Source organism: Camelus dromedarius, chromosome 6, assembly GCF_036321535.1.
Source record: "Camelus dromedarius isolate mCamDro1 chromosome 6, mCamDro1.pat, whole genome shotgun sequence".
Taxonomy (NCBI): Eukaryota; Metazoa; Chordata; class Mammalia; order Artiodactyla; family Camelidae; genus Camelus; species Camelus dromedarius.
In genome coordinates this window covers 75,177,928-75,195,850 of record NC_087441.1, presented here as the reverse complement: position 1 = coordinate 75,195,850, position 17,923 = coordinate 75,177,928, and the positions used below count along the sequence as shown (strand labels likewise).

General features: G+C 37.0%; 1 protein-coding gene and 1 non-coding gene across 9 annotated transcripts in view; one reads left to right on the top strand and one right to left on the bottom strand.

Annotated features, from left to right (window-relative positions):
• The window catches only part of FAM135A (family with sequence similarity 135 member A), a 119,304-nt gene that overhangs the window by 18,664 nt on the left and 82,717 nt on the right, over positions 1-17,923 (bottom strand). For 4 of the 8 annotated variants that reach the window (XM_064486953.1, XM_031455915.2, XM_031455917.2 and 1 more), the window contains 5 exons: positions 8,073-8,146; positions 6,527-6,681; positions 3,949-6,307; positions 2,333-2,493; positions 244-335 (listed from right to left, as the gene is read on the bottom strand). In XM_064486953.1, the coding sequence (XP_064343023.1) occupies positions 244-335; positions 2,333-2,493; positions 3,949-6,307; positions 6,527-6,681; positions 8,073-8,146 (2,841 nt within the window). The remainder of the gene's footprint in view (positions 1-243; positions 336-2,332; positions 2,494-3,948; positions 6,308-6,526; positions 6,682-8,072; positions 8,147-17,923) is intronic. The other 4 variants (XM_031455922.2, XM_031455923.2, XM_031455919.2 and 1 more) reach the window with 2 other exon arrangements.
• Positions 10,666-10,741, top strand: TRNAI-AAU (transfer RNA isoleucine (anticodon AAU)). The gene has a single exon. It is a non-coding gene; the product is annotated as a tRNA-Ile (tRNA).

The window sequence follows — 17,923 nt, the reverse complement described above, 5'->3', positions numbered from 1 at the left end:
ACATGGTTTAATTAATAAAATATTTGCATAGAAACGTGTAATTCTAGAAATTTTGTGCATATAAAGAGCTCATAAATTGAACTATAAATCATTTCTGCTTCCTTAGGATATGCATGAATGTTAAATGTCATAGAAATCAGAAAAATTATTTCTACTCCTACAGGCATTTTGTAGTAAGCAAATATTTAGGTAGAGACTAGTATAAAAATGTGTGCTTCTAATGAAAATACTGCCATTTTGTACCTGATTTCGCTCAGACATAAGAAAATCAATTCTTCCCCCAGGTAGTCCAAGTTCAATATAAGTTTTTACTAATCGGAGATCTGCACTGTTACCTAGAAAATGAAGGAAATGAAAATTATGTCTAAAGGATGAGATAAAGCAAAAGGCACCACATACATCCTCATCTAGTTTTACAGTTCCTGAAGACAGAGCAGGGCCTGAGCCAGTTCTGAATTGAGGGGGCACTCTGATATAGAGCCCTCAGTTTTTATTTCAAAACTGATTTCCATCAGCCGGAGGTTTGGGTCACAATAATGCTCTCACTTTCCCGCCTAATGATGTATTAACTGTCAGCACCCAGTCTGGTGACTGGGCTGCAGCAGCCGTGAGTGCCTGACTGAACTCTTTATCGTCGCTTCTCTAGATGATCATTTAACCAACCCCGAGTGCATTTCAGATTTAGATTCAATCTGTTGACTTTCCTTTGGCGTTACTAGTACAGATGAATAGAAATAAAAATCCATTTAAATAACCCAAGGGAGTTTATTTTAGTTACTAACTTAAAAGATATCTATGAGTACAAAATATTCGTAACAGATGTAATACATATATATAAATAGTTATTATTTTAAAAAATTAGTTTAGTGGCTTTTCAGTTAATTTCTTTGGCTTACTTAGGAATACAAATGTGTCATCAATTGCTGAATTTTTACTTTACCCTTCCAATATTTATATCTTTTAGCAATGTTGTGCATAGACCAAATTGACTGTTTTATTCCTGATTTTAAAAGAAATACCTGTAGCGTTTCACTGCTAAATATTTTTCCCATGAACTAGAAATATATACGTTTAATCACATTAGTGAACAAGACTAGAGCTACTTTTAAGGCTTAAAATTTGGTGCTTAGTTGTCTTAACTGGGAATGGATACTGAATTTTACCAACACTTCATACTTGATTTGCTGATGTAGCATATTTTATTAATAAATTTCATTATATTCATCTATCCTTGCATTCTGGGAATTAAATCCTATTTGTTGCAGTTACTTTAATATACTGACTTGCTAGAGGGTTTGGGGGGACATTCTATTTTTTAAATTTATTTTCTGCAATATTACTAGAGTTTTATTAAGTGTATTTATGTTGGATTGGTCCAACATATTTTTTTTTTTTGAGTGTGGGTGTTCCATTTTTTTCAGATTTAATGACAAGGTTGGGTTAACTTCATGGAATAAAATAGGCTACATTCGATCTCTTTTCCTATTATTCTGGGCTAATTTACACACATGGGGATTATGTGTTTCTTGAAAATTTCAAAGAGGAATTTGTCAGAGATTTTACTGGGCTAAGAAGTCTTTCTTGGAGAATAATTCTTTGAAAATTTTTAGTGGAGGGAAAGAGGTTAGTAGTAGAGGTATTTTATTTCTTGAGAGTCAGGGTGTTTTTTAAATAAAAATCTCCAATTTCATGAGAATTTACTAGCTCAGACCTGTGTTTAGTATTTTTATAATCTATAAAATATTTTGTCAACTTGTTACTACAGAATCTCATTATAGTACAGTAATACTCTGGTAGTCTAGAGATATTTGGCATCTTCTAACACAGCTCTTAAGCAAGAAAAATAGTCTGTTGAGTAACCAAAATAGTTGTCATAAAAGCATAGCAGAAAGCCAGGTATTAAGAATTGAAATTATACTCTAATTAATCAGTGAATCTTTAACTCTTTTGGAATTGATTTTTCTTGTCCATAAGGTTTAAAGCATCAAGCTAATAGGGAACCAGAAAGACTATCAAAGGGAGACAAAATGATTGCCATGAGTGACAGCTGATAAAAATAACAGTAAGAGAGAGGACAGAGAAATCGAAAGCTAAAATAAACAAAATGTTGGCACATGGATGTCAATTCCATGGAAAATTTAGTTAAAAAACAAACAATATTACACGTAGCAAAATTAAACATACCTCTGCTTCAGAATGTATTTAAGATTTAATTAATTTTAGCAGTTTAGAAATCTTTTTTCAGGTCAAAGATGAAATAAAACTAAAATGAGATCTCTTAGGAAAAGAAAACATTGGGTTGCTATGGGTTATATCAACAGATGTGACGTACCATCTAGACCATGCACACAGACAATGAGATGCACTCCATCTTCAGACCTGTCCTCCTCTTCCACGCTGAAATATGGGACTGAGGATGCCAGCAGAGGAACCTCACTGTACATGAACCCAGGGAGTTTAAGTTGCTTCAGTTCTTCTCTTGCCTGAAGGAAGCTGAAGCAAAATATTGTAAAAGTATCTTTACTAAACATTAGATTCAGTTTTTAAAACCAAAGAGACAATCTGAATTTGGAGAATTGCAGAAGAGGAAACCCAGAGATATCTGGTTTTAAAATAATGAAAATATGTGGGATCACCTAAATGATTTAGAAATCAGAGAGTGATTTTCTTTACTATTATTAGCACATATTCTGATAAAAAACAATGAATATTTAAAACCTGATATCACTACTCTTTTAAACTTGAAACCCACTAAGAAAACATTAAGAGTGGGGTTATACTCTACAGAATTTTATGTTGTGTGCACAGAAAAGCTAGGAGAATCTGATGCTGATCCCGTAATCAAATCCTACCCTCTCTGCTCCTTTTTAATCTTACATAAATGGAAAAGAAGGAGCCATTCTGCACAGTGTACCAGTGAAAATGGTGGGTACAGTATTTAGTAGTTTAGGTTATTTGTATTTTTCTCTAAAAATACCAATAAGGAGGGTCAGAACTAAGAGGGGGGTATGACTAAACAGAACTGGTGGCACACACTCACTTAGTGAGTGACAAATCTAATCAACTTGGGGATTAAGAATGTCAAAAATGAACGATTTTAACATTAAATCATTTGGACTGATAAAAGTAAAACTCAAAGAAGCTGATGAACACTAAACCGAGCAGGATATACTGGGGGAAGACACTCAGACCACTGTTTTCATGAATGACTCAGAAGGAATGTGAGGTGCCCAGAGGGTGCTGTAACCTTCAGCTTTCCAGCACAGCAACCACAGCTCTTCGACAGGCGGCTCCCCCTCCCTGGGTGCACCAGCTGTGAGCAACACACATCTTACATGCATCCATCAGAGTAATCCGGGAATTTAAAAATCTACAGCACAAGTGCCTAGACATTTCTCTCCTGGGGTTATAATGCCATCTGGAGTCAGACAGTAGAATATTTTGAAAGCTAGTGTCATGCTAGTAAACCTATGCCATCTTCACATTTTTCTGGACTTTTTTTTTTAAATTGGTCCATGAAATCTCAATTCTGGAACCACTGACTTAGCTGAGGCAATCTGAGTCTGGAAGGCTTAGGAAGCCTCTGGCAATTATCTAATCTTTGCTACATGTATTTATAAAACCTAACTTAATGGGGATGGGAATGAGATATTAATGGGAAAAAAGGGTCTTAATCTCAATTATTCCACACTTCTAACGTAAAATTACCAAGGGGAAACCTGTATCAGGAATGCCTAGCCTGTAGAGCAGGCCAATCATGCAGGGAACTGCAGGTCTTTGTCAGAGAAGATACTGAGTTTACTTCTCCACGTCAGACAGTGAATCAAAGAAGCACTTTCTGTATCACAGGAACCAGAGAATGTGAAATACACACGTCACCAGAGAAACACACACGTTCTCTCTCCCTCTACATTTAGTAGCACACGCTGCTGTGCTTCCACTACTTACGCTTGTATTTGAGGTTTTGGTGAATTTTCATACCAGGAAGCTGACGATGTGAAGTTGTGAGAGGCGCTGCTTGGCTGCTTTGTGATGGCATCACATTTGCTTTTGGAAGAAGACTTAACACTACAAGGAGACTCCCGTGGCGCGGAGGGGAAGGACAGACAGCCAGAAGTGCAGACGGCAGGCATACTCATACCTTCCCTCAGGTAGTCACTGTTCATTTTTTCAGCTTTTATAAGTCTCTCTTCTTCTAGTGCATCTCTGTCTGCACAGTGAGCATTTACTGTTCCACCCAGCGCTGAATAATCCGTTTCTTCATAATACCCATTTTCCACCATTTGTTGATCCTGCTCGTCCTCCTCCTCTTTACCCTGTTTCCGCTGAGGGCTCCTGATTTCTTTTTCAGAAATTTCCCTCTGAGGGCTAACTGAATTGCTGTAGCTAACAGCACATGTGTCAGAAATATCTGTACTGCTTTGACAGCCAAAATAGTTTTCCACAAGCCCTTGTTTTACCATATCAGGACTGGCTGAAAAGCAGTCATCCGTACCCAAGTGAGTTTCATTTTTAACTGGAGGCCCTTCTGAATAGATCTGTTCGAGATTCAACGCATCCCTATTTTTTCTTTTCACAGTTCTATCTTCACTGACTTCTGTACTGGTAGAAATGGAACCTGAAACCACACAAGGGGCACCTAACCAGACCAGTTCTGAATTTAATGTAATTGCAGTCCCTGCAGAGTTATTAGATTTATCAGGACTCTGGGGGTCTTTACACAAAGTGTCCAAGTTAGGTTTGGAGCTGCAACTACTTTTCACATCACTGGAAGTATCTTCATCTGAAAAAACAAATTGTAAAGGGTCTTTAGTGCTTGAATTTAAGGAATGGATTGCTATAGCTTCACTGTCCAAATGCCCTGAAAATATGACACTCTGCTGTTGCAAAATAATACTTGACTTTCTACTATCGTCACATTTTGGCAAATCAACTGTTTCTAGATTTAATACAGTTTTGCTATCGCTTAGGTGGCATTCAGGTACAACAGGTTTCTTAGGATTCTCATCAGGTGACAGTTCATCATCAGAAGGCAGAGAGTTTATGGAAGTTAAAGACGACTGGATCTCACTGAAAGCACTCGTGCTTTCAGTACAATGACTTCCTAATGAAAACTTTACATTATAATCAGGTTTCATCAAAAGCTGAGGAAATAATCTTTCATTACTGTAAAGACCTTGCCCTTGTACAGTTTCAAAGACTATGTCAGGGTTTGGATGTGTCGCAAAAGAACTTGGTTCACTTTCAACACCTGAATCTGAGAATCGAGATGAGGCACACGTGGCATTAATATCTGGTAACTTAATGGCATCTCCACTCACTACAACATGATATTCTTTTGTAGAAGAAGCAGGCTCATTACTTCTTAACTTAGCTAATGATTCTCCAACAGAATGACACTTTGGTTCCTGCAAAGCTTCCCTTTCAAGTGTTATTTCTATAGATTTAGATTTACCATTAGATTCTAAGGACTCAAAGTTGGGTACTTTTAAATTATCCACAAATATTTCATCTTGTTGAAGCTCTGTCCAAGGTCCTATTTTAACGGTTATCTTCTCTCCACTGAAAGGATCTTTAGTGCAGGGCTTTACTTCAATTGTTCTGACTCCTGAGGTCGGGGCTATTTGATGGTTATGGTAATCATCTGATGAACTTCCAGACGCCACAGTGCGTTCCACTTGTGCAATTTCACTATCGTCCTGGGAGATATCAAGTTTACCTGAAATGGACAAATTTGCACAAAGATTTAGGCTGCCAGAGTTCAAAGGGTCAAACAGGTCTGGCTGCATATTTTCAACATCTGGAGACTTTTGTTCAGTTCTCTCTGTATTAGTTGGCAAACAGCTAGCTTCCTTTTGACTTGTCTGTCTGATGTAGGTCTTTAGGTCAAAATTATATCCACGTATCGTGGGATCCAGACCTTCCTTCTGACTATGTGAAGGATTGCCTTCAAAGCAGTTAAAGAGATCATCTGACGCTGCACTTTTCAAACATTTGTAGCCTACCAAAATCACAGAATCCTTAGAGTTCTGTTTTATTAATTTTTTTGTGTTTTCAGGTTTCATTGTTTTCATGAGCTTAGTAACCTTAACCTTGGATTTATTTGATTCTTCATTCTTTCCTTTTAGAGGTTTTGTTAGCTGCTTTTCACCTTCTGTATACCAACAACTGGAGGCACCAGCAGGTCTGACTTTCAGCTCTGGGCTAGAAAGTCCAGCTACAGAGCTTTCTTCAGTCTCACATTTATCCGTTCTACTGGAATCTGATCTCTGAAGACTCTGAATTCCCATCCAGGGTGCATCTAAGTCTTTTATCCAAAGAAAAAGAAATTCAGGTTTAAAACAAGGTGTGAGAACTCATATGATTAAGACTACTTTTTCTGACTATAACTTTCCAATATCTTCGAAAATACGTAAAACTGGAGGGGGAAAATGGCCCCACATCAGGGAATGGTTTTATGTCTATTAGGTAGAATATACTGAAAATGACACACACAGCTTACATATTTTAGTTAGATTACACTTACCTTCAACAACTGAATCTAAATACCTATCTTCAAAGATTATAGGTAATGAATTGAGGTCTCCATCTAATTCACTACATTCAATAGGTAGGGGTGGAAGAGAACTGCAGAAGGAAGTGTTTTTGATAGCGGTGCACATCTGTAGATGACTCTGAGCACTGAAAAACAGTTCTTCAGTCAGACTGCAATTTAGAAACGACACCCAGTTCCACCTTACGGTCTACGCACTCCCGCCCCCTCACCAGCCCTGTGCCCCCTCCTCAGGATATGACCTCCTATGGAAGAGCTCCTTGGCCAGAGACAAAAACTGGTAAAATGAAAACTATGGTTCACTGACAGTAAATTTTTAACTTATAAAATTATGGTTTATTGGTAAATTAGTTAATTTCTACCATATTCTTCTATACTTTTTAATGTTATTTCAAACTGAGTTATCGATGCTTAATGTCTGGACTTCCTAATTAGCTGAGAATGGCATTTAGGAGAAAGACCAAGAGCTCAAATGCCTACTAGAGACTTGATGACAATGTTGAAAAAAAGCATTCCACTGCCGCACTTAACACATAGTGAGGAACACAATTAACAGCTATTTAAAACAAGGTGTATAACTTTCTAACACAAATGGTTTTTGAGAAAAACCTTTTCTTATGGAAAATTTCAAACAAACAAAAGTAAACAGAATAGCATAATAAACCCCATCACTCAGTTTCAAGAATTAACTTTTCCCCCATCTTGTTTTATCTATACCTCCATTTACTACCTATGCCCAGGCTCTATTTTTTCATTGCTTTCTTTTGAGGTATAATTCACATGCACTGAAATATACAAATCTTAGCTGTGTGATTCTGACGAATGGACACATGATACAGAATACGTCCATCTATTCAGAGAGTACCCTCAGGACTTTCCAGTCAGGCTCCCAGCCCAAGTCGACACCAAGACAGCCACCGTTCTAATTTTTTTCATCTTAGTTTTGTCAGTTCCAGAACTTCATATACATAGAATCATATATTTACTCTTTTATGTCTGACTGCTTTCACTCAGCGTAATGTCTTCCAAGTATCTTTTTAAGCCAAAAAAAAAAAAAAAAAAAAAAAAAAAAAACCACCAGATCTAAATATACTCAGTAGGAAAAATGGAAGGCATCTACTTTGGACACTTGGATTGCAAATCTTCTGTGTAACAGGAGGTAGTCCTAGTCAGACTACTTGCAAAACTCTGTAATACATAACGATAAATGGAAGAGATTCTGTCCCGTGAAAATAAAGATACAAGATGGCCAACTGGAAGGCCGGAGCCAGGGCTGTATAGCAGATCTGCTGTAGGGGCTGGGGAGGAACACTTCAATATGCTTTCTTATATCAGGTACAGGTCTGTAAGTGATTCATAAGACCAAACCCAAACTGATTCAACAGGAGATTTCTGAGCTGCAAATTCTCCTAATTTCTTTTACTGTAAATACTGTACATTCTGTCACTGATAAATACTGAGATGACACCTCATGTAAAGGGAAATAAAATCATCTAAATTTTGGATGGATGATACTCACTGAAGTTCCTGGTATGCAATGGCAGCTTCTCTTGGGTGTTCAAAACAAAAGAACGCCTCAGAAAATCTGCGTACCTGAAAAATCCCAAAAGGGAGTGTGAATGTCATGGCACATTTAGAAAGTCAATCAGGAGCTGGATGGTACGAAAAGAATCCCCTCCATTAGGCCTTCCGTAACCACCCCCTTGAGAAGTTATCTCCCTCCTCAGGGTTGCTGAAGCACTGATTTGTGGGAACACGTGAGTTAGGAGAACTAACAGAACGTAGAGGAAGAAATTAAGTTTTCCATGGCAGATCCACGGTTTATCCTCCAAAGATAGGGATTCTATTTGTCTGGCAGTGCCTAGCACGTGGGAGAACTGCAGGATGAGCTGGCAACTGTGTGACGGCCCGGCACCCCAGGACCCGGCAGCTGAATTGACCGCCGGTATCCTGAATTCAGGCATTTCACCTCTGAGCCTCGATGACTCGTTTTCAAATTACACTTAATACTTACTCTACATTTGAGGCTATTGTGAAGAATAAACAAGGTAATAAATTAGATACCCAGTTTTATATCTGGAAAATGTATATAAATATAAGTTACTGTAACTACCGTTCTAGCATTCACCACATTTTTTTCTTGAAATAACCGTATGTGTGGATTGTCTCCTCTTCTAACGTGTAATGTTCTTTAGAGTAGAAACTATATTTTGGATGATCTCTGCTACCTCTCACAACATATATCTTGGTTTGTTACAGAAGCAAGTAGCTGGTAAATACTGGTCAAATCTAGTTGATTATTTCTTCCATCACATTTGTATTTTGCCCCTTTCATTTCTAATTATGCACTGTCAGCTATTAAAGCAACATGAAGCCACTTATAAGGTGGTGGCAAAGATATTTTGTTTGGAGGGTACAAGGAGGAGAAAGAAATTATACTCCTTCTAAGATTTTTTTAAAAGGGAAATGTGATTTAGGGTTCTTTGGTTTTAAATGCACAATGAACTGGAGAACTGTTCAATCTGTCATCAAGCTACAGCCAGCTGAATTTCTGATTTCCTAAGCTTGTCTCCCTGGGCTGAGGAGACTGGGTCTGCAGAGGAACGAGTGGCGAGGGAGGAGGGGAGAGGAAGGGGTGAGGCATTGGTGAGAAGGATGCCACTCGGGTCTTTACTTCTAAATGCTGCCCGATTGCCTCTTCTTCCTCCCTCTAAGGGAGAGATGAGGAAAATGTCTGTGTGTGAGATGTTTTCCCTGAGGGCTGTAACGTGGGGAGAAAGGCAGCCTGACGTCATCTGGAGCCCTGCAGCTGCAGCAGGGCCGGCCAGACCCGCTCGCTGCTAAGCCTTCTCTCCCGGTCCTCCCGGCTCCTGCTATACGAACTATTATCTCTCGACAGCATCCTGCCTACCAGGCTCTGTGCTAAGCACTTTATTTTCATTCTGATTTAAACCTATAAAAACCCTCAGAAGTGGCTATATCTTCATTTAATAAGTGAGGAAACAGGCACAAAGAGGTTACTTACTTGGCCAAGATAACATAGCTAGCACGTGATAAACGTGGGACAAATAAAGACTCAAGAAATGGCAAATCTCGTGTTCTAACCACTTCTCTCTTCCCTTCCGCAAGAAGACGCCCCGCTACCAGAGTCCTTCCTCTTTACACCTAGACCGAGTTCCCTTTCTAAATTTTCTCTTGCCACGATTCTGGTGCCACTGCGATGTGTAGTGAATAAGGCTATTAACTGTCTTACGTGGCTGTATCTAAGGTATCACTGCCACTTGATGGTAGCATGGCTAAATTCTGGGCAAAAGATGTACACAAACATAAGTTAAATTTACAAATTCAGACTAAGGATCAGAGTCATCTGTATTAATACTTTGGTATGTATATCCAGAAAATGAGTTTTGAGTATGTACCCTCATTTTAAAGAGTCAACTTATTTGACAATACCAACTATTCAAAATTCAGCTAGGTTAAAAAAAAAAAAAACCCTCTGAGCATTCAAAATGGGTGTTTACTAATGCTCTGCAGAGTTAACTGTTCCATCATCTGTGTTCATCTGAATATGTTGTTTAAATTGCTGAACAATATTTGTTGCAATAATTTAATAAGCAGCACTTATTATTAATGCAGTATTATATTTATTATAACTTAATAATTAATCATATATTATAATGTAGTTTTTACTATAATAATTTTATACATGTTGACCCAGGTTAGATTCTAATCTTTAGAGCGGAGTCTAAATATGTGATATATTTTCTATATTGCTTTGAAGAAGGCAGGTCCCTCACAAATGTTTCCTGAACGAATGTTCTTTAAGTTCTCACATTATTCTCATAGTAGGATATCTTAACACCCTCTTCTATATGTAGCTGATTTATGCTTACTCTTAGAGACAATTCTAACTGGTTTAAGTTATTTGGTTTCTCAATCCACAGCACATTAAAGCAGGGAAAGGAGAATTATAGAGTATCCACAGTATACAAGGTTTAGAAATGAGAACTTGCTGCTGAAAGAAAAAGACCCCTCCCTTAAAAAAAAACCCTAGAGCATTCCCATAAAAAGCAGACAAAAGAAATTAAAAATTAATATAACTTGGGCGGGGGGAGGGTATAGCTCAGTGGTAGAGCACATGCTTAATTAGCATGCACAAGGTCCTGGGTTCAATCCCCAGTACCTTCACTAAAAATAAATGAAGAAATAAACATGAGGGCTAAATTAGGTTCTGTACACCCTACTTCAGATGGTAGGGAACCATGAAGCACACTGGAAAGTTTCTATTTAAGAAGATTGAAAACAATTTTAGGAAAAAATTTACCCTTTAAAAAGCACATATTGGATAGTAACAAAATTCACGTTTGGGTGAACTTACTTCCTGAGAATGCTGAGTATGTTTTATGTATATATAAACATAAAAGCTGTAATATATTTTGTGTTAATAATTACATTAATAATGGAAGTCTACCTAAACTGTGCAAAAGAGGAAATAAATAGCAAATTAAATCAATAATATGTTCTTAGAAAGTATTTCTATTTTATTAAGAAAAATATAGTTTAAGTTCATTAATATGGTTGTACTGAAAGATCAAGCAGTTGTAGTGATGAGTGCTTAAAAATGCAAACTTCATGATGTTTTCTAAAATAAATAACACATCACTGTAAAGAAATCTTTAAGTGAAAGGATGGCTATACAAGCTATCTCTCTTTCCCTTTTCTAGAGCCTAAAAAGCATTGACACAGTTGAAAATTTTATGATCTAAAAATCTCAGTAAAAGCTAATAAGAACTCCTGACCCTCTGCCCTTGCTCCTGGAAGGTAGTGGATACACATTAGAATCAAGGGTCCTGTGGATCCACAGGGAAGCTTTAAAGTGCAAATTTCAAAAAGGAGCTCCTTCCAAAGGCAGATGCACCTTGACCCCAGGGAGAACAGGCCAGATTTCAGTTCCCACTCTCCCTTGCAGGACGCTCTTATTCAGGGAAATTCCTAACCCTTTATCACTTGGAGAACTTTGGGAAGATTACCCCATGCTTGGGCCTCATTCAGTACTGGTAATTTTTAAAGTTTCCCAGGGGATTGTAATGTATAGCTAAGGCTGAAAGCCACGATTTAACTTCTGCTTAGACCATGACAGAGAAATTGGTATTGGATTTACCCTACTGACAACAACTACAAAATGGGACAAAACACATGGAGCAACTGTTTCAAGCACTGAAGAGCATCCACCAGGCGTGCAAAGAAGCAGGGAAGTGTAGCTTACAATCAAGAGATAAACGTAGTTAGCTTTAGAAATAGACTCGAAGATAACGCAGGTGTTAAAATCAGCAGGTAAGTACTTTTCTTTAAAAAAGAATGAATAGACTTAGGTTTTTTGAGAAGTTTTAGGTTTAGAGAAAAATTGTTCAGAAAGTGCAGGGAGTTCCCATACAACCCGAGACCCCAGGTTCCTCCTGCTATTATTTGCATCTTGTATTCTGTGATGCCTCTGCTGTAACTGATGAACCAGCGCTGACCCCTTACTAACTAAAGTCCACCATTTACTTTGAGGTTCACCCTTGGTATCGTGCACTGTGTGGCTCTGACAAACGTATAATGACATGTACCCACTGTTAAAACACCACAGAGAACAGTTTCACTTCCCTAGAAACCTCCTATGTTCCACCTATTTGACTCTCCCAATTCCCCTGAGCCCCTAGGAACCACTGATCATTTTCTGTCTCTATAGTTTCTCTTTGTTCAGAATGTCATAGACTTGTAATCATATAGTAGGTAACTCTTAAGATTGCCTTCTTTCACTCAGCAATAATATACTCTCAAGGTTTTGCCATGTCTTTTCATTTCTTTTTATCACTGAATATTCCATTGTATATTTTTTACTTAGCAAACATTAGACAGCAGTTATTGTCTGCCAGGCACCGTCTAACTGCTTTACAGCTGTTAGCTAATTTAATCACCAAAACAGTCCGATGAAGAAAGTACCTGATGATTCTTATTTCACAAAAGAAATGTTAAAGTTAGAAAAGTGAAATAACTTGGCCAAAGTCACATAGCTTGTCCATAGTAGAGTGGACATAAACCCACCCGGGAGATGAAGAGCTGATCTCCTTGGCAGACAGTAACTGGTATCTACATGTTTGCTAAGTAGAAATATATAAATACACTGTCATGGTCCTTCCAAGAATATTAAACTTTACTTCTCCAAGAGCATAAGAATGTATTCTAGTCAACTACGAAGGGAAAACAGCTTTCCCTCTTTCCAATTTTTACCTGAATCCTTTGGTTGATACTGAGAAAATCACTGTAACTTCAATAAAGGGTTAGTAACAAACCTGTCACTAGGAACTTGAATGAAAAGAAATAGGCAGCTACAAGGTGAGAGAGAAGTTAGTCAAAGAAAAAAGAGCACAGCTAATGAGAGCAAAAATGGGCAAAACTCTGAATAAAACAAATGAAGGCAAAAAGAAGGCACAGAAACTTGCATAATGAGGATGTTTAATGAAGATTTTTTTTTAGAAAACATTTTTAACAACTACTTTTTTCAGAGCAATTTTAGGTTCACACCAAAGTTGAAAGGAAGGTAGAGATCGGTGAAAAAATGTAAAACTTCTCTAATTCTGATCATTGTAGAGTTTAAAATATTATTTTATGAAGCCTTATAAAGTAAAAGATTTTCATTTTATAGTCCAAGGAAAGGTTCACTAATGTGAAGAGTTTAAATGAGCAAGATCCTAGGATACTAAATAACTGAACAGCAGAAATACCGTGTCAGCTTGGATTTCTTTGCTTTAGATTGGAACCAAAAGTATTAACACATATTGAGTAAAGCCATAGGTTTACCACATACTGTTTCCAATAAGATTAATAAGCTCAATATTAGTTTTCTTCTTGCCCAAGGAATTCTGTTTTCTGAACCCCCATAAGACATCCTTCCTTCATCCAAAAATACATAAAACAGTTAAATCCTCTTTTGATGCTTCAAATTCCTATTTGATAGGATTGCATCAGATATACTTACATTGAAAAGTTACTCACTATTTACCTAAAATTCAAATTTAACTAGGTAGCCTGTATTCTTATTTACTAAATCTGGCAACTCTACCAAAAGGACATTGAAATACAAATAGGGTTTTTTTTTACTGTAAGTATTTCCCAAAAACTGCATAGGATATACTTACACTAAAATTTGTTTACCTGAAATTCAGATTTAATTGGGCATTCTGTATCTTATCTGGCAACATGAGGTATTTGGCAGGACAGAACTAAAGATTTATTCAAGTCATCTCTGAAAGAATGCCAAATCAACTGCTGTTTTGTCCGACTCCACCAGCCCTAACAAAAGCTTGCTCGGGGCAGAATACAGGTCTGCAATGTCAGCACAAAGCACAAAGCCTGGCTTCCCAAGTCTGTAAACCAAACACACTGATCTTAACACTGGGCTTATGATATAATTCCAGGCACCAGCTACAATAAACATTAAATACAGCATCTCCGATGTTACAGTAGGAAGCACTAGTAACTAAGATCACTAAAATCGTTGAGGAATAAACTGCTGTGAAAAGGAGTTCTCCATAAGACACTGTTGAAAGACAATTCTCCAAGGGTCTCTTAAATTTATGCAAGTCTTGTGAGCAGAAAAGGGGACTGTCTTTGTTCCAGACTATCTTGAGAACAGCCTGGGAAGACAGAGATAGGGCTCCCTTTGGTGCAAAGGGTAGGTCTGCTTACAGCCTTGGTAGATAAAGATTCCCTCTGGAGCAAACAGCAGGCATGCTTACCATCCATTATAAAATATTTGGGATATCTCAGAAGGAACCCAAATTCAAAAAGACAGCAGCACCCCAATGTTCACAGCAGCAGTATTTACAATAGCCAAGTCATGGAAACAGCCTAAATGTCCATCAACAGATGACTGGATAAAGAAGATGTGATACATTTATATGATGGAATATTATTCAGCCTTAAAAATGACAACATAACGCCATTTGCAGCAATATGGATGTCCCTGGAGAATGTCATTCTAAGTACAGTAAGCCAGAAAGAGGAAGAAAAATACCATATGATATGACTCATATGTGGAATCTAAAAAGAAAAAGACAAATGAACTTCAATATAAAATGGAAACAGACTCATAGACATAGAACACAAACTTGTGGTTGCCAGTGGGGAGGGAGGTGGGAAGGGACAGACCAGGAGTTCGAAATTGGTAGATACTGACAGGCACATATAGAGTAGATAAACAAGTTTATACTCTATAGCACAGGGAAATATATATAAGATCTTGTGGTAGCTCATGGTGAAAAAGAATGTGAAAATGAATATATGTATATTCATGTATGACTGAAAAATTGTGCTCTACAATGGAAATTGACACAATATTGTAAACTGACTATAACTCAATAAAATAAAAAAAATTAAAAAATTAAAAAGAAGAATTTTATAAGCCTATGATTCAAAAAAAAAAAAAAAAGAAAAACAAGAACAAAAACAAACAAACAAAAAACTAGCCCTAAGTTATAAACAACATGCTTTCTGGAGATTTCAAATACATACTAATTATAAATGACCTAAGGTAACTGCCTCTGGCAAATAATTTGCATACAATTTGTTACTCTGTTTAACCTTCAGTGTGAAAATGTAAATAAGTAGAAAAGTGGAAGTCCACGTTGTCTTTGTTATTTAAAAACCTACAGACACATTTTATTTCCCAGAGATGACAGACAGAGCCTCAGTAAACAAATTTATAATGTTAAGTAAATTGCATTAAAAAGAAATCAGTAGAAAAAAAAATTTGGGATTTCTAAGCACAGAGGTTTCCTCCTATAATGCAATCTACTGGTGTGAACCTGGTCTTTATGTTAGACTGTGAGAATTGGAGCTCAAAGAACCAATGACAATGATATTCTGGTTATTACAATGGCTGTGACTAGTAAAGTCCTTTGTCTTTGATTCAGAATCAGAGTCCTTTGTCTCGGATCTCACATGGTCTGCCAGCATCCATGAATCAATCTAGGGTAAGCTAACTTATTAGCTTGTAAGTAGGGTAAAATCTCATATCCTTTCATAGTTCTTCACATATATAAAATCCATTATAATTTCAACTTAGTTCTGCTTTTTATGTTATCTCAGTTGATAACTCCATTTCCCAGTTTGAAACGACAAAGGCATCTCTCATTTGATATTAAGTACCCTTTACCTTTTTTTCCCCAGCTATACTGAGAGACAACTAACGTATAACCTTGTGTACCTTTAAGGTGTACAATGTGGTGATTTGCTACACTTACACACTGCAGAATGATTACCATCTTAGCAATAGTTAACACCAATATCACGCCACATAATTATCAGTTCTTGTGGTGAGAAAATTTAAGATCTCCTCTCTTACAAACTTTCAAGTATATATATGGTATTGTTAACTACAAATACCATGCTGTACATTAGATCCTCCCAAATCACCTCTTTTATAGCTTGGAAGTTTGTACTCTTTGACCAACATCTCTCCATTTCACCCTACACTCTGACCTCTGGAAACCGCCATCCTACTCTGTTTCTATGAGTTTGGCTTTTTTAGATTCTGCGCGTAAGTAATACCACACTGTATTGTCCTTCTCTGTCTTATTTCCCTTAACATAAAGCCCTCAGGGTCCCTGCATGTTGTTACAAATGGCAAGATGTCCTTTTAATAGCTGATAAATATTCCTATACACACACACACACACAATTCATGGGCACTTAAGGTTGTTTTCATGTTTTGGGTATTGTGAATGCTGCTGCAGTACACATGCGAGAGTAAATTATCTCTAAGATTCTGTTTTCATTTCCTTTGGATATAATCCCAGAGGTAGGATTGCTGAGTCATATGGTAGTTCTATTTTTAATTTTTAAAGGAACTTCTGTACTGTTTATCATAGTGGCTGCACCAACTTACATTCCTATCCGTAGTGCACAAGGGTCCCCTTTTCTCCATATCCTCACCAACACTTGCTACCTCTTGACTTTTTGATGACAGTCGTTGTAACAGGTGTGAGATGACAACTCACTGTGGTTTTGATTTGCATTTCCCTGATGATTAGTGATGTTGTACAACCTTTCATGTACCTACTGGCCACTTGTATGTCTTGTCTGTATAAATATTCATTCAGTTCCTCTGCCCATTTTTAATTGGATTTTTTTTTTTTTGGTTATTGAGTTGTATGAGTTCTTTATATATTTTAAATATTAATGCCTTATCACCTATATGATCTGTAAATATATTTTTTTTTCATTTGGTAGTTTGCCTTCTCATTTCATTGATGGTCTTCTTTGCTGTGCAGAAGCTTTTTAGTTGGATGTCATCCCACTGACTTATTTTTGCCTTTGCTTCTGGTGTCAAATCCAAAATATCATCGCCAAGACCAACGTCAAGGAGCATTTCCCCTATGTTTTCCTTTAGAGGTTTTGCAGTTTCAGGTCTTATGTTTAAGTTCTTAATCCATTCTGAGTTAATTTTGTGAGTGGTGTAAGATAGGGTCCAATTTCATTCTTCAGCATGTGGTTATTCAGTTTTCCCAGCACCTCTCACTGAAGAGATTATCCTTTCTCAATGTGTATTTTTGGCTCCCTTGTCAAACACTAGTTGAATATACATGTGAGAACTTACTTCCAGGCTCTTGACTCAGTTCCACTGGTCTATGTGCCTGTTTTTAGGGCAGTACCACACTGTTCTGACTTCTACAGCTTTGTGGTAGAGTCTAAAGTGAGGTGTGATGCTTCCAGCTTTGCTTTTCCTCCTCAGAGTTTCTTTGGCTATTTGGGGTCTTTTGTGGTTCCATACACTTTTTAGGATTGCTTTTTCTATTTCTGTCAAAAATACCATTAGAATTTTGATAGGACTGCACTGAATCTATAAATGGCTTTGGGTAGTATAAATATTTTAAAATATCAGTTCTGATTCATGAACATAGGATATTTTTCCATTTGTTTGTGACTTCTTCAACTTACTTCACAAAGTCTTGTAGTTTTCAGTGTACCGATCTTTCATCTCCCTGGTTAAATTAATTCCTAAGTGTTTTATTGTTTTTGATGCTATTGCGAATGGGATTGTTTTATTTCTTTTTCCCATGTATCTTTGATAGTGTACAGAATGCAACTAATTTTTGTATGTTGATTTTGTATCAAACAACTTGACTGAATTCATTGATTAATTACAGCGGTTTTTTTGGTGGAGTCTTTTAGGATTTTTTATATATAAGATCATAAAATCTGGAGCCAGAGATAATTTTACCTCTTTTTTTCTGATTTAGATGTATGTTATTTCTTTTTCCTGTCTAATTGCTAGGATGTCTAGTACTATGTTAAATAGGAGTGGTGAGAGTGAGCACCATGTCT